Here is an 18,261-nt window from a genome sequence, read left to right as displayed (position 1 = left end):
ATAAATTTTTCAAATTAACCAAATGTTACAGACTAACCCTTTAATTGGGATGAGCATGTAATTCATCCTTCAAACTAGGACACTTGAGCATGAAAGGAGGTGCTATTAATAAATTATACAAGCACAACAGATTTAAACAAAGACTGATCCAAACAAACCAGGACCATGGGTTACAATACCTTCTTATATGACAATCTTTGTGGGCTTAACAGTCTCTGAGGAGTAACACTGTTTGGGAGCAGGTCTGAATATAATCAACCTTTATATAGCAGTGAAATGAACAGACAAAGAAACTGAGTTGAAATTATACTGACCATAATAATATTCTAGGCCTGGGGAAATTTTATTTTTTAGCAGTTTCAATTAGAAAAAAAAAACACTAATATTTTCAACTTTTTATATGCCAGTTTTTAAGTATTTACAAGGTTAAATCAAGACCATGAAAAGAGAATATAACCAATGCATCCATTTAACTGACTCTACTCCCAAGTAAGATAAAGGCATTTGACATTAAAGTGGAGGCACATTTCACAGAGAAGCAAGACAACACAGTGGTTAAGACTCAAAACCCAGATTGCCTGGGTTTGAATACTGGCTTCACTGAGTGACTACAAGCAAGCTATTTAACCTCCCTGTACCTCAATTTTCTTATCTATAAAACAAGGATAATAATGATCCTCTACCTTATGAGATTGTTATGATAACTAAATGATGTAATATTTACAAAGTGAATGGAAAAACACTTGACACAGTAAAAAAACACTGTATAAATGTTTATTAAATAAATAGAAAAATACAGGTGGTAGGTTCTCTAAAGTCAGTACTTTAAAGCAGAAAAACCAAAAACAACAACAAAAACAAAACACACACACACACACACACACACAAACCCAACAATCTATGTGAAAATTCTCCTTGAAAAATTCCTTAGAAACCCAAACATTCTCACACCATGAGAGGTGCAGGAAAATTATCTTTGGCTGAGCAACCACAGATTCACCCCTTCCATCTCAGACCTACTTCAGGGCATCTACCCAGGGGCAACACTAACTATTTCTCTTCTTTTTTTGTGGGAAGAGAGAAGAGTTAAATCCTTAAAGTAAGTGATTCCACTGGAATCATCCAAGAGAATTTTTACTCTAACCATGACTAGGTCATCAAGAGACTGGAGAGGACTTCTCTTAAAAGATAAGCATGCAATTCAAATGCAAGTGGGCAAACATTCTCTACCTGACAAACATTCTCCTTGAGTGCAGCTCCTCCTCCTCGTTCACCCTGCAGTTTTTTAGATACAGGCATTCCGTGGTCATTTTCTACACCCTCCTCAATGGTTTCCTTGGGGCTTGCAGCTGTCCTGTGTGTCATCAGTTCTCCCTTGCAGAGAAAAAATAACGCCCCACATCTATATTATTGATGTCTCCTCCATCTGACCCCCTCCCTCTGGGCTGCTATTTGTCTAGCCATTAAGCACTTACAGATGTTCAGCCAATCACGTGGGCGGACTGCATGCAATGTTAGTTCTAACCCTGCTGTGATTGGGCGGGTAGTGGGCGCCTCATGCCCTGCCACTAACTGCTCTGAGGCTGTTCCACTGGAACTTTTTGAGCTGTTCCATTTTAAGGTTTCACTAAGGGAGAGAAAACATTCTTAAGTTTATTTGATTACTTATTTGTCCTTCCAAGATCAGTGTTTCCTAAATAATGCCCCCCTTGGGCATTCTATTCAAATTGTCCTGGAAAGAAACACTCTGCATCAAAATATGTGATGCTGACCTGACTTGTTCTAATTCTCTTTTAACCTGAGTTGGAAAGCTAGGGATAGCATCAATGGCTGCACTGATGCTCTTCAAGAAAATGGCTTTAAACCTCTGTTTCCTAGAAGTCGCTGTTTACAAACATTACTCTAAAATTAAGCAGTTGGTGGTCTCAATAAATAAGCAAATGAGTTTTTCCCCTAACTGCAGTCTCAACTTTTAAAGGGCAATACCAAGTTCATCTGGATTATACAGTTACTTGATATTGTGCTCTCTGGTTTTAGAACAAGTTTACTTCATGATGAAACAGTTATGTATTTCATCTGACACCTAGAGCATGGGGTGTGATCTTTTAAAAAGGTCACACCTACAGCTGCCATAGTGCTTTGACTTATTTCTACTAGAATCAGATTCATCTTTTTCTCCAAGATTCCTTATCACTACTAGCTGTTTCAACAGAATACTATTTTTAGGTAAACTCAAAGGGAAAAGGGATGTGGCCTCTACTGTGAAAAGCAGCTTCGCTTTGGAAGGTCAAAAGATGAAGAACTGCATAATACCTCGGAGCTTGGAGTTTCTTTTGATGAGTTGTCATTTTTCACTTTTTTACAATGCACCTTGGCTGTAGCATGTCTCTGTCGTTTTCGCTTCCTTGGTTTATCAAACAGCTTGGTGGTGCCTAGGACAGGAAAACAGGTGTTACCTGCTGGCTGATTACATGCATGTCCAAGAACTCCTATCCTCAACTAAAGGGACCTCACAAAATTATGGAATGTTAGAGTAAACACCAACCTTAATTTTAATTCTCCAACTTTGTAGATGAGGAAAACAAGGGCAGAGGAAAAAAAAAAGACTTACCCATTAGTATATAACTAGTTGGGGAAATGGCTACATATATAAAAATTCTGCCTCATATGGATTAAATAGTAAACATACAGGTTATTAAAGCAATTTCATTTTATATGATTGAAATGAAAGACTTTCTAGTTCCACAAAGGACTTTAATATCCTACAGATGGAGAGGAAATGCATTTAGTAGTCAGGAAAAGATACTAAAACCTGGCCTCCAAGATTAAAGACAATAAATTATATCACTCTATGATTTAAGGATTAAGACAAAAACATGAAATACAAAAGATCTGACTTATACGAGGAGAGAAAAATACCTCCCTCCTCCAACCAATACATTTTTGGCCAAAAGGATATTCATGCAGGGACTTCCCTGGTGGGGCAGTGTTTTAAGAATCTGTCTGCAAATGCAGGGGACATGGGCTTGAGCCCTGGTCCGGGAAGATCCCACATGCCGCGGAGCAACTAAGCCCGTGCGCCACAACTACTGAGCCTGTGCTGTAGAGCCCATGAGCCACAACTACTGAGCCTGTGAGCCACAACTACTGAGCCTGTGTGCCACAACTACTGAACCCATGCACCTAGAGCCCATGCTCCGCAACAAGAGAAGCCACCGCGATGAGAACAGCCCCCGCTTACCACAACTAGAGAAAGCCCGCGCGCAGCAACGAAGACCCAACACAGCCAAAAATAAATAAACAAATAAACGGGGTTTTTTTAATTAAAAAAAAGGATATTCATGCAGCGGTACTATAATCCTGAATATGAATGCCTAATCTTGACATACTTAGAAAATGGAATTTAGTCTCTCACTCATTTTTTATTATACGTATTTCAACTCTTTGTTATAGAAACATTAAGAGGAATCTTTAAAGAGATATTTTGTAAAATGTTCTAGGATATTTAAGCTAGGTATCAAATACTTTGGAAGACTGCTTTAGGGCTCTCTTCTTGATCTGCCTGATCGAGATGGAGAAGCTCTGCTATCAAAGCTGCTGACAGCCTAAGACTAAAAGGGAAGAGTTAATATGATGGCAGAATAAAGCTTCAAAATTCTCACAAGTTGAAACATTTAGATGAAATTTACAGAGGATAAAGTGCAGGTTGTAGGTTTTACAGAAAACTAAAGTACAAATGTATAGGGAAAGAGCTGATATTATTTTGAAAGCAGTTTTTTTTTTTTTTTAATCAAGCAAACAAGTTGACCAACCTATATTATAATTGCATACAGGGTTAAAATAAGTTAACATATCGTTTAATTTACTTGCTAAAAAACTTAATAATCACAGATCACATTCAAAGAAGTGTACATTTAAGACCACATAAAATATAATCTCCCCTAATATCCTTTGCTGATAGATCATATCTGATGCAGCGTGCTCAAATCTAAGCTAATATTTCAGGAATGACACCAATCAATAAATGGCATAGGCAGACAAAATGATCAAAGGGATAGAAAGAATTGGTATGGAGAAACACAGGGTGGATAATGAGACAGTAGTGTGGCAATAAATTTGGTCATGTCTGGATATAGTTCCCCAACCCTTCCAACCTCTTTCATCTTCGTGCTTATTCTACAAGACAGGGATAATATGAGTAATATCCTAATTCGTTGTAGTGCTTTAGATTCATCAGAGGTAACAGTCCTTACACAAAGAAACTGGTAGAGTAGATACTTAAACTATGATTATTTTATCTGTTATTGAATGAAGGGCTGCCCATTCCTGCTGTGGGCAGAAATAAGATGACCAAGCAGAGGTTCCAGGAAACAGATTCCAATTTAATCTAGAAGATTCCCAAGGCCTTTGAAAGCAGCCATAATAGACTAGGCTCAAATGTAAGCTCTCTTTTTCAAGCATATGTTCATTGACCAAAGGTCACAGGTGTGATATAAGAAAGTAAGACTATGAAAGACTTGTTTAAGACGATTTGCAATTGCCCCCTCAACTCAAATTCTGTTATTTTCTGTCCTATAGGAATCAAAGCCAAGAAAGTAATGATGCAGTATGGAGAATTATCTAATAAGAAAATTAAGGAGCTGATTTTTCTTTATTGTTCCCAACATTTCCTTAACACTAATTCTAATTCCATTTAACTAACTTCAGGATAAAGTTGGAAATGAATCAATACAATTTTCTAGTGTCATATGCAGTTTTAGGAAGCATATATTGGGCAAACAAGTCTTAGAACTTGCAACCTTACTAGTCCTGCTTAGTAACTTTTCTCGTTAACTGACAGGGTACTTCACACTTATTTTTGCAATACAGTTCTTAAATCTCAAAAACACTCACCTCCACCAAACTCTTTAGAACGAGATGCAGCACATGATTCAGTAATGTCATTCTCCAAGTGACCAGCTTCATAACACTACAAATAAGTAAAATGCATCATGTTTTACAAAGGAATAGAAAACAAACCCTTTATACTATGTGCCAAAAGCTGAACTGTCTATTGCCAAAGATACAGAATCTTGGCTGTTTTTAACAATTAAAGGAACAATATAATAGTAAAGGGTTGAACAGAAACTTTGTGGGGAAAAGCATGAGATTTGGGTTTTTTTCATGCTCTAAAACTCAAAACCACCAACCACATACTCCAGTGGGGGGACTACAGACAACGACTGGCTTACTCAGAGACTCCCAATATATAAAGCAGATATAGAACACTGCTCTGATTAAAGTGGGAGAGAAAGAGAAAAAGTATGTGCTTATAGACCCACCAGCTCAATTCTGTTCCACACCACGGTGTATTTAAAATCTTCCTTCTTAATGTTATACTTACAGCCACTGGATTTTACACAGACTTATTTACTTGATGAATTCTAAATATTAAAAAGCTCTGAATCATGGAAAGTCTTTCTAATTTAAGTTGCTGCAGATTAATATAAATTAAAGCAACACTGAAACTAAAAACAAAACACTTAACATTGGGGATTCCCTGGTGGTCCAGCGGTTGGGACTCCACGCTTTCACTGCCAAGGGCCCCTGGTCAGGGAACTAACTAGGATTCCACAAGCCACGTGGCATGGCCAAAAACAAAAACAAAAAAACAACAAGAAAAACCTTAAACGTCAAGAGTAACTCACTACACATTTTATTCCCTTACTACTAATGCTTGTATGAATTAGTTCTATTCCAAGAAAATGTCTTCTCCTACAAGAATAATATTCTTCATCATGACTGTAAAACAAAATTTAGTGGTCACAGAAGTCAATATAATGGATGCTATTCTTGCTATGAAGTTCCCAAGTCTGAGGTTAAAACAAGATAAAATGCAGCTGTGAATTTCTGAACACTTATTATATACATTAATAAATCATAAGAATGTTCCTCATGTTCAGTGTAGATCAGAGTCTTATGAAGTAAAATAAAATGAAGGAGCAAATGTTAGGTACCTAGTTAAATGGAACAAAACACTAGTAGACAAACCCACAAAATAGACTGCATAATTTAAAGAAAACTACCATCTACATTACTTAGATAAGCAATTTATACTTCACTGTTTAACATTCACCCAAAAGCTGTGATGCAAAAACAATCAGAATGTTCCCAAAACTACAGAGAGTGATACAGAAAAAATTTTCATTTCTGATGTCAACAATTTTATAAGTTAAAATAGAAATAACAGCATGCAAAAAAAAAAAAAAAAAAAGAAATAACAGCATGCACACGCACGCACGCACACACCCCCCCCACACTACACTACATGAATAAAATTCCATCTGCTCTGCTTAAAATAAAAAAAGGGACCTCCCTGGTGGTCCAGTGATTAAGACTCTGTGCTTTTATTAAGATCCCGTGTGCCGCGAGGCACGGCTGAAAAATAATGATAATAATAATAATAAAATATATTTTTAAAAAAACCCACAGAACTCTGTAAGTGCCTTGGAGGACATGTCAAAGATGCCAGTAACTTACTTTATGCATAATCTGGTAGGATATGCATTAAGTCTGTGCATTTTTTTTTAACATCTTTATTGGGGTATAATTGCTTTACAATGGTGTGTTAGTTTCTGCTTTATAACAAAGGTCTGTGCACTCTTAAGTTACCACTACCTCAACAGACAATCCCTCTTTCTCTAATCCACTGATTGATCCATCCAAAGACAAGGTGTGGCCTGCCTGGTAACCCATGGTGTAGTCCCAAGATGGAGCTGAATCATGGTTTCAACCTGATGGCAAAATATACCTCACAGTAAGCAGGACCTTAACTGTGAAGCTGACTAGGTCAGATAGCAGAACTCACTTCTAAAACAGAAAAGAGGTCACTTTTCCCCAGGGTCCAGGTCTAGCCATCACCAATAACTCTGGTTTTCTCTTGTTCTAGCACCAAATATGATGCCTATCTCCCTACCAAGAAAAGCTGAAATTCAACAGTGACAGTTATTAATTATATCTAATGCTTAAAGAGACCAAAAATATGAGAGACAGAGAACTGGATGGCTAACAGAGATTTTTAACTAATGGTGCTAAAACAATTGGACATCCACTTCAAAACTCCATCTCAAAAAATGAAGAACTGTATATAAATCAAAACCATAAAACTCCTAAAACAAAACACAGAAAGTATATCTCTGTGTTGATGTGGTAGGCAAAGATTTCTTGAAATAGACACAAAATATAAATAAAAGAAAAAACAAACTTTTAAAAATTCTTTCTCATGAAAGACTAAGGAAATGAATACACAAGCATCAGACTGGGAAAAAATATTTAAAGCACATATATCTGACAAAAGACTTGTATCCCAAATATAAAGGCACTCCTAAAAAAGCAACCATAAAAACAATGAAGAGCCCAATCAAAAATATAAGTGTGCTTGAACAGTCGTTTGATAAGATATAGGAATGGCCAGTAAGCACATACTAAGGGGCTCAAAATCAATAATCATTAGGAAATACAAATTAAAAACATGATTAGATATCATTTCATATCCACTAGAATGGCTAAACTTAAAATGACTGACAATCCAAATGCTATTAAAGATGTGGAGCAACTGAACTCTGATATACCACTGGCGGGAACGTGAAGTTGTACAACCACTTTGGAGAAGTGTTTGGCAATTTCTTTAAAAGGGATATATTCATGAGCCAGCAATCCCACCCCTAAGTATTTACACCACCAAGAAAAATGAAAATATATGTACACAAACAGACTCAGAATATTCATACCAGCCTTATGATTAATAGCCCTCAAATGAAAAAATGCAAATGTGCATCAACAGGAGAAAGGACAAGCAAATTGTACTTGAACTACTACTGAAATAGCATCCTTGTGGATGTATCTCAAATACATGTGTTGAATAAAAGAAGCCAGTTAACAAAAACAAAACAACATATACGACATTCATGAACAAGCAAAACTTATCTATAGTAATGGAAGTTAGAAAATTTTGCCTCTTGAAGAGATGAGAATGGGGAGTTGAGTGAAAAGGGGAACAAGAAAACTTCCAGGGGTGATAGATATAGAGCATACTTAGTTTGGGTGGTACTTAACATGGTATATACAACTGTCTAGAGCCATGAAACAGAACAATTAAGATCTGTGCATTTTATTGGTGTAAATTAAATCTCAAAGAGTTCTGGGACACTTTCGCCTATATAAATTAAAATTATCAACTAAATCATGCTTTTTATCCCCTTAGGGAAAAAATTAACTCACAAACACGACAAGTTAAATTTCAGATTAGAAAACTGCACTTGGCAGAGCAAGGTCATACAAATTATACAATTTTAAAGGTTATACTCCATTTACAGTTACTAAAAAACAAATTAACACTATTTTTTAAGTAATCCAGTCTCAAAAACATTGAGGATTCAAAATTCATCTTATTCCTTCAAATCATTAACTTATATATGCCAATTATAGCTCCATAAAGGCGGGGGGGGGGGTCATTCACTTAACTCGCCTGAATTCTTACTTTCAATGACATTTGCAGCACCTCACCTCTAGCAGTAAGACAACAGCCTCCCATGACTCACCCTGTAAAATACCATTAAATTTATCACCTGATTGCAAACGTCACTTCCACACTCAAAACGTGCAACTGAATCCCAGTTTCCCTGGCCCTTCCCATCTACCTCTGCCAACAATCTTGTGCAGTGGCTAAGATTTGAATAATATAAATCCAGGAGAGAAAGCACTGCAGAAGATGACCACAGCCTTACTAGAGTGTGGGGTACAATGAGAGGATAGTGAGTTAGAGACACATTGTCACTGAAGGTTGCACAAACTGCAGAGAGAGTTCGGAGGGCAGGAGATGAGTCTAAGAACCACCAAAAAGTCCATGTCATAAAACTGCTTTGAGAAGAACAAAGGAACTAAAGTACATAATGTGACTCTTTAAATAAGGTATAAAAACACAAATAAATTAAATTTTACATTTACAGATGTGTGACTAACAAAAACTAGGAGCCTTAATATAGGATTAAAGGATAGAAGTTTGCTACAGCTAAGGAAAGAATTCCAAAAACTCTATTTATGATTTGATTACAATCTGCATTTTTTCTTTAAAGAAAAAGAATTTTTTAAAATAGGAAATCTGTGCAACTTACAGCTGAATTTATAACATATACACTGAGTTACTCCTCAAATACAAAGAGAGCAGGATGTATCCTAAGGAATCAATATCCAGTTATCATCCATTATAGAATTAGAAAATCATATTTCCAACTACAATTTAATGATGCCTTCTTGGCTAATGGAAACCAAGTTTGCAAAACTGAAGATCAAGTGTTTCTGCCTGGATTATAGCTGAGCTAGGTCTTTTCTGAGGTATTATGCAGACACGGCAATGGCATAAGAGTAGGTTAGTGGCTTGTAGAGACAGAAGTGAAGTAGAAATCAGGTAAGAGGTTTCGAGCCCAGAAAAGAAATTACAACAAACACAAACTTTACTCAACTTTAAAGCTTTTTTCATTTTCACTTGAAAAGAAAATCTAAAATCAAGTGATACACATTTTCCGTACAAATGCAAAACAGCCTCTTAATGTAGGATCTCTCAGATCACCAAGTGTACTGACACTCTATAATTTCTATGTATATGTGCACTGATGTCATAAGTATTACTAAAAGATTTGTTTTTAAAATCCCCTATTTCCTGGATTAAACCCTATTTTAGAATTGACTAAAATAACATACCTTTTTAGTAAGGCCAAGTTCCCCTTTCTTGGGCATAAATCCAGGGTCTAAATCATTGGATTCAAGAAGTTTCTTAGTTGGTTTTCTCTGACGCTTACTTTCATAATTTCCTGAAATGCATGTATCTTTTCATTAGATGATTTAGAAACTGGGCACAAGCTAATTTTTTAAAAACCTATATATATATATATAAAATTAGTCATTTTTTTATATTTTTCTCAAAATATAAAAAATTAGTCATTTTAAAATATTTTTCTCATCATCTTGTGGGGAGGGACAAGGTAAACATTATTCTAAAATACTAGTTAACATAAAACCAGAAAATATTTCTCAATACAGACACAAACTAATGTGAGGATGTTCTTATGTCAGAGTGTGTGTGTGTGTATGTATACACACTTACTAAAAACCATATATGTTGATACATTTTTTAAAAATCACAAATGAACTAAGGAGAAATCAAAAGGGCAAAACTCCCTTTAGAGCAATCAACTGGTGGTAAGAACAAAAGGAGAAGTGAGGTAAAGTAGAGCCTGAATTCTGGGCATAAATAGACCAGGATTAGAATTCTTGTTCTGTTCCTAAATAAGTAAAAGACACTTGTTTACTTTGTAGGACTGCTCTTAGCAATTATATAAAAGAGCCTAATAACACAGTTTGGCACATAATGGGCAATGAGGTGGTAACTATCTTTATTATTCTTTTTGATTCCACCTTACTTGATTATGCACAATTGGGATCCCTTTTTAAAGAATAACATCACAAGCTACTGTTGGGAATGTAAAAAAGTTACATCCAGGGCTTCCCTGGTGGCACAGTGGTTGAGAGTTTGCCTGCCAATGCAGGGGACACGGGTTTGTGCCCCGGTCTGGGAAGATCCCACATGCCGCGGAGCGGCTGGGCCAGTGAGCCATGTCCGCTGAGCCTGCGCGTCCGGAGCCTGTGCTCCGCAACAGGAGAGGCCACAACAGTGAGAGGCCCACATACCACACACACAAAAAAAAGTTACATCCAAAATTTTCCTTGGCTGACTACAATACTCAAGTCAGAAGGTTACTCCAATTAAAAAAAAAAAAAAAAAGTCAGAAGGTGAATTACAGACAGTATGTTGTTTAGATTCAATTCTCACCAGGTGACATGTTTATACAGAATGATAAAGTGAAAAGAAATTGGTAATTAACTTCAAGGGAGTATTCACACTCAGCTGCTTGCTATGTGTCAGGTAAATTTCTTTATACATTGCATCACAGTCTCCATTTTATACATCGAGGAAACAAGTTCAGAGGTTAAACAACTTCCCAAATAACACAAAGATTGGTAAAGTCAGTATCTGAAGTATAATTTTTATGTGTTTACTCCACTAGTATGCAGTGCCCCTCCCCCAAACCCTGTTACCCTGGGTGTTGATTCACACTGTGGTTGATCAATAATCATGAAGAGCAATAACACTGAAAGAAAGTAGTTTGTAAAAAATATGTCTTCCTGACAGTACACCAATTAATGGTCATTAACTATATCCAATTAGCCAGTATTAGGGATTTCCCAGAATCAAGGTGGGTAGTTTGCTGTACAGAAATACACTACTGGCTTTCCATCAAAACATACTAAAATCTCCTGCTTCCTCTAATTATATCCACTTATATACTGAGACCCATCCCCATCTTACCTGGTGTTTTAACTAGCAATTCCTCAGACTCAAGGGCAGGCCGTGGAGAGACTTCCGGAGCCACAGGCACAGACAAGGTCAGCTGTGGCAACTCAGCATGTCCACCTCCAAGTTCTGACTGAGCCAAGGGCCCTTCCAAAAACGGAGCCTCCCTTTCAAGAACTGGAGGCTCTTCTTTGGTTGATATCAAAGAATTCTCATCCACCTGTTTGTTCTGAGCACTAGATCGACACCGGGCTAAAAGGCTTTCCTCTTCACGGCGGGAACTTACCTATGGGCAAAAGATAAACGTGGAATCCATAGGCCAAAGTCATTATAATTTAAGTGTCAAAAAGAATAATGTACTTATAAAGGAATGAAATTCTGACACGTGCTACAAATGGATGAAACTTGAAGACAACATTACACTAACTGAAATAAGCCAGACAAAAAAGGACAAATATTGTATGATTCCACTTATATGAGGTACCTAGAATGGTAAAATTCATAGAGACAGAAAACAGACTGGTGGTTGTCAGGGGCTAAAGGTATGGGGAAGTGGGAAGTTATTTTTTAATAGACACAGAGTTTCAGTGTGGGGCCATGAAAAATTTCTGAAGATAATGGGTAGTGGTGATAATGGTAGTGGTTGCATAATGATGTGGGTGTACTGAATGCCACAGAACTGTACACTAAAAAATGGCTAAAGTTGTAAATTTTATGTTATATATATTTTACTATAATTTTTTTAAAGGGTAAAAATGTCATTGGATTGAGATACACTGAAGCTATAAAAATTCATTAAAGCCATAGTGATAATCTTAAAAAAAAGAAAAAGGGCTTCCCTGGTGGCGCAGTGGTTGGGGGTCCGCCTGCCGATGCAGGGGATGCAGGTTCGTGCCTCAGTCCGGGAAGATCCCACATGCCGCGGAGCGGCTGGGCCCGTGAGCCATGGCCGCTGAGCCTGCGCATCCGGAGCCTGTGCTCCACAATGGGAGAGGCCACAACAGTGAGAGGCCCACGTACCGCAAAAAATATAAATAAATAAAAGAAAAAAAAAAGATTCCCTAATATATCATCGATAAAAGCAGCTAATAATAAACTTCCAAAGTTGAGTTGGTAAATTAACGGGAAAGCAATACATGCCTTTCATGTATTTCAGTACTATAAAATGACAGACTGACAGATAATATAAGTAGAAGAAATAATAAAATCTGAAAATCTTCATTTTGTAACCCCAAATGAAATTATTCATATAGAAAAGGATGTACAATTGATATTTTTTAAAAAACATCAGGGAAATGGCTGATGGGGAACAAGACATTCTCTTGGAGCCGAAGTAATTATACATATACTGCTGCTTGATCAAAAGAGGTAAAACATAACTGAAAAGAGAAATCAGTTAGTCACCGTGGTGAACTACTGAAGGTTAAATACCTTCCAATGTCATACAACATATGAAACCTACCATGTAATCTAGCCAAAAATGTTTAACTTGAATGTATCAAATTGTTACTTATTAACTACTACCTAAAAGGGAACATAGACGCAATCACACAAATCAAGAAGGCAGATACTCTAAATGTGTTGCTCTCATTGCTTACATACGGTCATGAAAAGGGGGGACTGTCCTGGATTTAAGGTGATTTAAGAAATGTAACAACCAGATATAATGTGTAGTCCTAGACTGGATCTTGGTTTGGATAAATTAAATGTAAAGGTTATGAAATAATTGGGGAAATCTGAACATGGATTTGTTATTAGATAAACTGACCTTAATAGATATGACCATGATAAATTGGTTGTGAAGAAAAATGTTGTTTCTTAGAGGTGCATGTTATTTAGGGACGTGGAGTCAAAATATCTCTAACTTACTCTAAAATACTTTGAGTTTAAAGAAATTGAATTTAAAAATAAAGCATATAAGGTATTGTAACATTTGTTTGTAGAATTAGGATCATACTATTCTTTTTAATACCCTATATTTTTTACTAAACATTTTATCATAACAATATTCCTAAATCAAATACATTTTGAAAGCAAAGGGGGAAAATATACTATATATACACACACTATACACACATAGTACATAAACTCATTTATACATTTCCTGTATAACTAGTACAGGCTAAGTACTGTGCCAGAAGCTGGAAAAAAACCCCTGAAAAACAAGATCCCAGTTAAGGAAATTATTGTCCCATGAAGATAAAATATGATATTGAAGGGAAAATTGCAGTATCCTAAAAGAACTGATGAAAGGTTGTTGAAATGGTGGAATGTACCTTGTGCACCTGTTCCTGTACCTTCTTTTGTTTTTTCTTAGGAGCAAATATCTGATCATATTCTTCTGTATATTCCAGAAGCCACTTGCTTGGCTTCCTAAGGCGTTTCTTCTCTGACCGCACAGCTAAAAGAGGAGAAACAAGTTCAGTATTAACCAAAAAGTTTGAGGGAAACCCAACGTTTTCATGCAACTATCTCTGTGCTTCCAAAGGTACAGAAATAGGAAACTCACAAAAACACTATGGCTATTTGCTATGGTTTATCCTATGCAAAATTTGGGAGAAAGGAGACTTTTGTTGCTCTATCCACACACACACAGCCTATCCAATGTTAACGAAATTAAACTGAAACTAGTGTCCTACAGTTACAAAGCTAACATTAAAATATGGATTCTAAATCAGGTAAATTCATAAAAAACACAATGAATTAACATTTTAAATAACATCTCTGGACTATGCAGAATGTTGGATGAATAGATGATAGAATATTTACCTAATCAGCACTACCACATGAATTTCAAAAGCATTTTACATATACTTTATATCATGGTTATAGTGAGTTTCACATTAGAAACATCAAAAATATATAATTAATAATATGTATACCATTATCTCAATAACATTAAAAAAATGTATGCCATGTATGCCAAAGACAGAAAAGATAAAAGAGTATAGAATTTTGGATACTTTCTTAAAACAACAAAAAAACAACTCTTGTCATGTTTTATGATCAAAGTATCATGCCATTTTTCCTTGAATTAATGGTGAAACAAATATCTATTATTAATTTCCCTATAAAACTTCATCCCAGTTTTAATATACTTAACATGCTATAATCATTTTACTATACTGTAAACTCTTTGGGAACAGAGCCTAATGCCTATAGAACACAGGATACAATCTACTCAAGAGGGCAGTATTTCATCATACGATGACCTCAGAGAAAGGTATTCCTGCCTCATTTGAATGTGGCAACACTGGTGTTCTCTCAATAAAAGAAACACAAAAGTAGAGACCAAAAAGGAAAGGTAACAGGCTCAGCAAGCTTGGCAAAGGATCTTACTCCCTAGCACATATGGAAACAAGCCATAAAGCCTTCATTAGGACAAGATGTGGAAAAGAATTTTTTACTAATTCTAACTGCTGTAATTTCACATTAGTAAACAGTAGTAACACATCATTTAGTTTATTTCAAGTTAATGTAAAAGGTGAAAACTTAGAACCACATAAAAACCTGAACATGGATTTTTATAGCAGCTTTATTCAAAACTGTCAAAACTTGGAAGCAACCAAGATGTAGGTGAATGGATAAATACATTCTGGTACATTCAGACAATAGATTATTATTCAGCACTGAAAAGAAATGAGCTATCAAGTCATGAAAAGACATGAAGGAAACTTAAATGCATATAACCAAGTGTAAAAAGCCAATCTAGGGCTTCCCTGGTGGTGCAGTGGTTGGGGGTCCGCCTGCCGATGCAGCAGACGCAGGTTCGTGCCCCGGTCCGGGAGGATCCCACATGCTGCGGAGCGGCTGGGCCCGTGAGCCATGGCCGCTGAGCCTGCGCGTCCGGAGCCTGTGCTCCGCAATGGGAGAGGCCACAACAGTGAGAGGTCCGTGTACCGCAAAAAAAAAAAAAAAAAGCCAATCTAAAAGTTTACATACTGTAGGATTCCAACTATATGACATTCTGGAAAAGGCAAAACTATGGAGACTACATAAAGTGGTTGCCAAGCTAAGGTAAGGAATATCAGAAACAAAAGAAGAATATGGCCTTTTTGTTACTGGAAGGGAATATTAAAAGCTAGAAAATTGCAAAAGCCAATGGAACGAGGAGCAGATCATTCAAACCTCAATACATGGTACGCAGCAAACATGAAACCGAACAGGAGCTAAAATACACCACCACTAACTTTCTTGGCAAATACACATCAATTCCAAGCACAGAACCAGGACCTACTGTGCAGAATGGAGATGAATTGTTCATATAGGACAAGTCTAGCAATAGCTTTAGACTAGAGTGGACACATACCAGTTAAAATAATAAAATATCCAAAAAGCTGAATCAACCCCAAATGTTCACCAACTGATAAGTGGATAAGTAACATGTGGTATATCCACACACTGGAATACTATTCAACAATAAAAACTCCCTCTCTCTCTCCCTCTCCCTACCTCTACACACACACACACACACACACACACACACACACACACACACACACACACACACACACACACACACACACACACACACACGTGTGTATATATATATAAAAATAAAATTCCCCACCCCTAGTTCTTGCCTTACCTCATGTATGTTACAGGGTCTGGCCCAGCACACAGGAACTAAACAGCCTGACACAGGATACCCAGGACCAAGGGCACTAGGCCTGAGGTAAAGGACTCAGAGCATTGGGGACAGTTAAGGGTGGAGGAGTGCACACCCAGGGTAGTCAAAGCGTGGGAGCCCAAGACATTGGGCGCAACTAAAGGCAGGCAAGGGTTGGGGAGCAGGGGACAGGTAAGCAGAGCCATCCATGTCTGAGGCCAGGGTGCCCAAGGTGTTAGGTGCAGAAAATATAGGGTCCCGAAGACAAAGGGAGCCAGAAAGTGGGGTGTTCTAGGCATGTGGCACCCTGGATGTGGGATTTTCTGGCACAGGGTGCAGAGAAAGGGGGGGTACCCAGGCACAGGATGCACAGGACATGGGGTATCGAAGGCACAAGGCATGCGAGTCCCAAAATACAAGGTAGGATGTGCAAAGTGAGGAGCACCCTGGGAATAAGAAGTATGACATCTGGGACATGGGTACCAAACCATACGGTGCTGGCCACATGGTCATAAAGAACAAGATACAGCCACGTGCCATGATATAAATAAACCACAGACATATTATGCTAACTGAAAAGACCAAGACACAAAAGATCACACATTGTATGGTTACATTAATATGAAACACCCAGAAAAAGCAAAACTACAGAGATAGAGAGTAGACTAGTGGTTGCCTGGGACTAACTATAAATGAGATAGCGTAATCTTATGGGAGTGGTGTAATATTCTAAAACTGATTTATGGGGGTGGATGCAGAACTCAGTAAATATACTGAAAACCATTTGTTGAACACTTAAAGTGTGTGAATTTTGTGGTATGTAAATTATACCTTGAGTGAGTTTTCTTCTTTTTTTCAAAACAGTGATGTTTCCCAGAAAACGAGAGTACTAACAGCAACATCACTCTGCCCATACATCTTATTAGCCCCTGTCATACCTCTACTCCCCTAGTTCTGGGACCTCAGAGGCAAAAGAACTTAAGGGGGGGAAAAAAGGCAAAAACCCAAACAAATCTTCATAATAATGGCAAGTTACTCAGCCCAAATTTCCTGTTGAAAGCAAATAAAAATGCTGTATAAAGTCTTCAAAAAACCACCTTAGGGACTTCCTCGTGGTGCAGTGGTTAAGAATCTGCCTGCCAATGCAGGGAACACGGGTTCGAGCCCTGGTCCAGGAAGATCTCACATGCCGTGGATCAACTAAGCCCGTGCACCACAACTACTGAGCCTGCGCTCTAGAGCCCGTGAGCCACAACTAATGAGCCCATGTGCCACAACTACTGAAGCCCATGTACCTAGACCCCGTGCTCCACAACAAGAGAAGCCACTGCAATGAGAAGCCAGCACACCACAACGAATATTAGCCCCTGCTCACCACAACTAGAGAAAGCCCGCGCACAGCAACGAAGACCCAATGCAGCCATAAATAAATAAATAAATTTATTTAAAAAAAATTAAAAACCACCTTAAAAGAAGCAAAAAACTGACAAAATTGTAAAGAACTACAAACCAAAAACTAATGGAGGGCTCCCCTGGTGGCGCAGTGGTTGAGAGTCCGCCTGCCGATGCAGGGGACGCAGGTTCGTGCCCCGGTCCGGGAAGATCCCACATGCCGCAGAGCAGCTGGGCCCACGAGCCATGGCCGCTGAGCCTGCGCGCCCGGAGCCTGTGCTCCACAACGGGAGAGGCCACAACGGTGAGAGGCCCGCGAACCGCAAAAAAAAAAAAACTAATGGAAAGTAATAACCCAGGGAAACAAGTAGAGAGCCCTGAAACTGACTTTGTCCTGAGGGCTTTTTGGCCATCCTGTTAGGAGGCAGAAGAGTTATGGTGAAACAGAAGTAAACCATGTCGCAACCCCCAGGAGACCACAAGGAAAGGTGCCTCAGCACAAAGTAAAAGGGGAGCAGGAGTGAGAACAAGTCCTTGAGAAATTGTGACTGGTCCTCCTGTGGATTTGCAGTCTGATAGGCCAGGAAAATTCAAGCCCCCAAAAGAAAACTGTAAATTAATATATTCATGTTAACAGAACAAACAGGAATAATCATCTCAATAGGCATAGAAAAAACATCTGAAAAACTAAACAAACTAGGTACAGAAGGGAACTTTCTCAACCTGAAAGGCCACCTATCAAAATCACAGTTAATATCATAGTTAAATGGTTAAAAACCAGCTGCTTTCCCCCTAAGATCAGGAGCAACACAAGGATGTCTGTTCACTCTACTTACCCTCAACAATGCACTGAAGGATCTAGCTAGGACAA

General features: G+C 37.8%; 1 protein-coding gene across 7 annotated transcripts in view; it reads right to left on the bottom strand.

Annotated features, from left to right (window-relative positions):
* Nucleotides 1–18,261, bottom strand: part of NSD1 (nuclear receptor binding SET domain protein 1) — a gene marked incomplete at its 3' end in the record, with an annotated part of 136,853 nt that overhangs the window by 44,500 nt on the left and 74,092 nt on the right. For all 7 annotated transcript variants that reach the window (XM_082650799.1, XM_082650800.1, XM_082650803.1 and 4 more), the window contains 6 exons: nucleotides 13,666–13,790; nucleotides 11,405–11,675; nucleotides 9,739–9,848; nucleotides 4,894–4,969; nucleotides 2,314–2,432; nucleotides 1,231–1,374 (listed from right to left, as the gene is read on the bottom strand). In XM_082650799.1, coding sequence (XP_082506925.1) covers nucleotides 1,231–1,374; nucleotides 2,314–2,432; nucleotides 4,894–4,969; nucleotides 9,739–9,848; nucleotides 11,405–11,675; nucleotides 13,666–13,790 — 845 coding nt within the window. The remainder of the gene's footprint in view (nucleotides 1–1,230; nucleotides 1,375–2,313; nucleotides 2,433–4,893; nucleotides 4,970–9,738; nucleotides 9,849–11,404; nucleotides 11,676–13,665; nucleotides 13,791–18,261) is intronic.

Source organism: Grampus griseus (genome assembly GCF_964374135.1).
Source record: "Grampus griseus genome assembly, chromosome: 3".
NCBI lineage: Eukaryota > Metazoa > Chordata > Mammalia > Artiodactyla > Delphinidae > Grampus > Grampus griseus.
The sequence above is the reverse complement of the archived record's forward strand: the minus strand, read 5'-3'. Positions and strand labels throughout refer to the sequence as shown.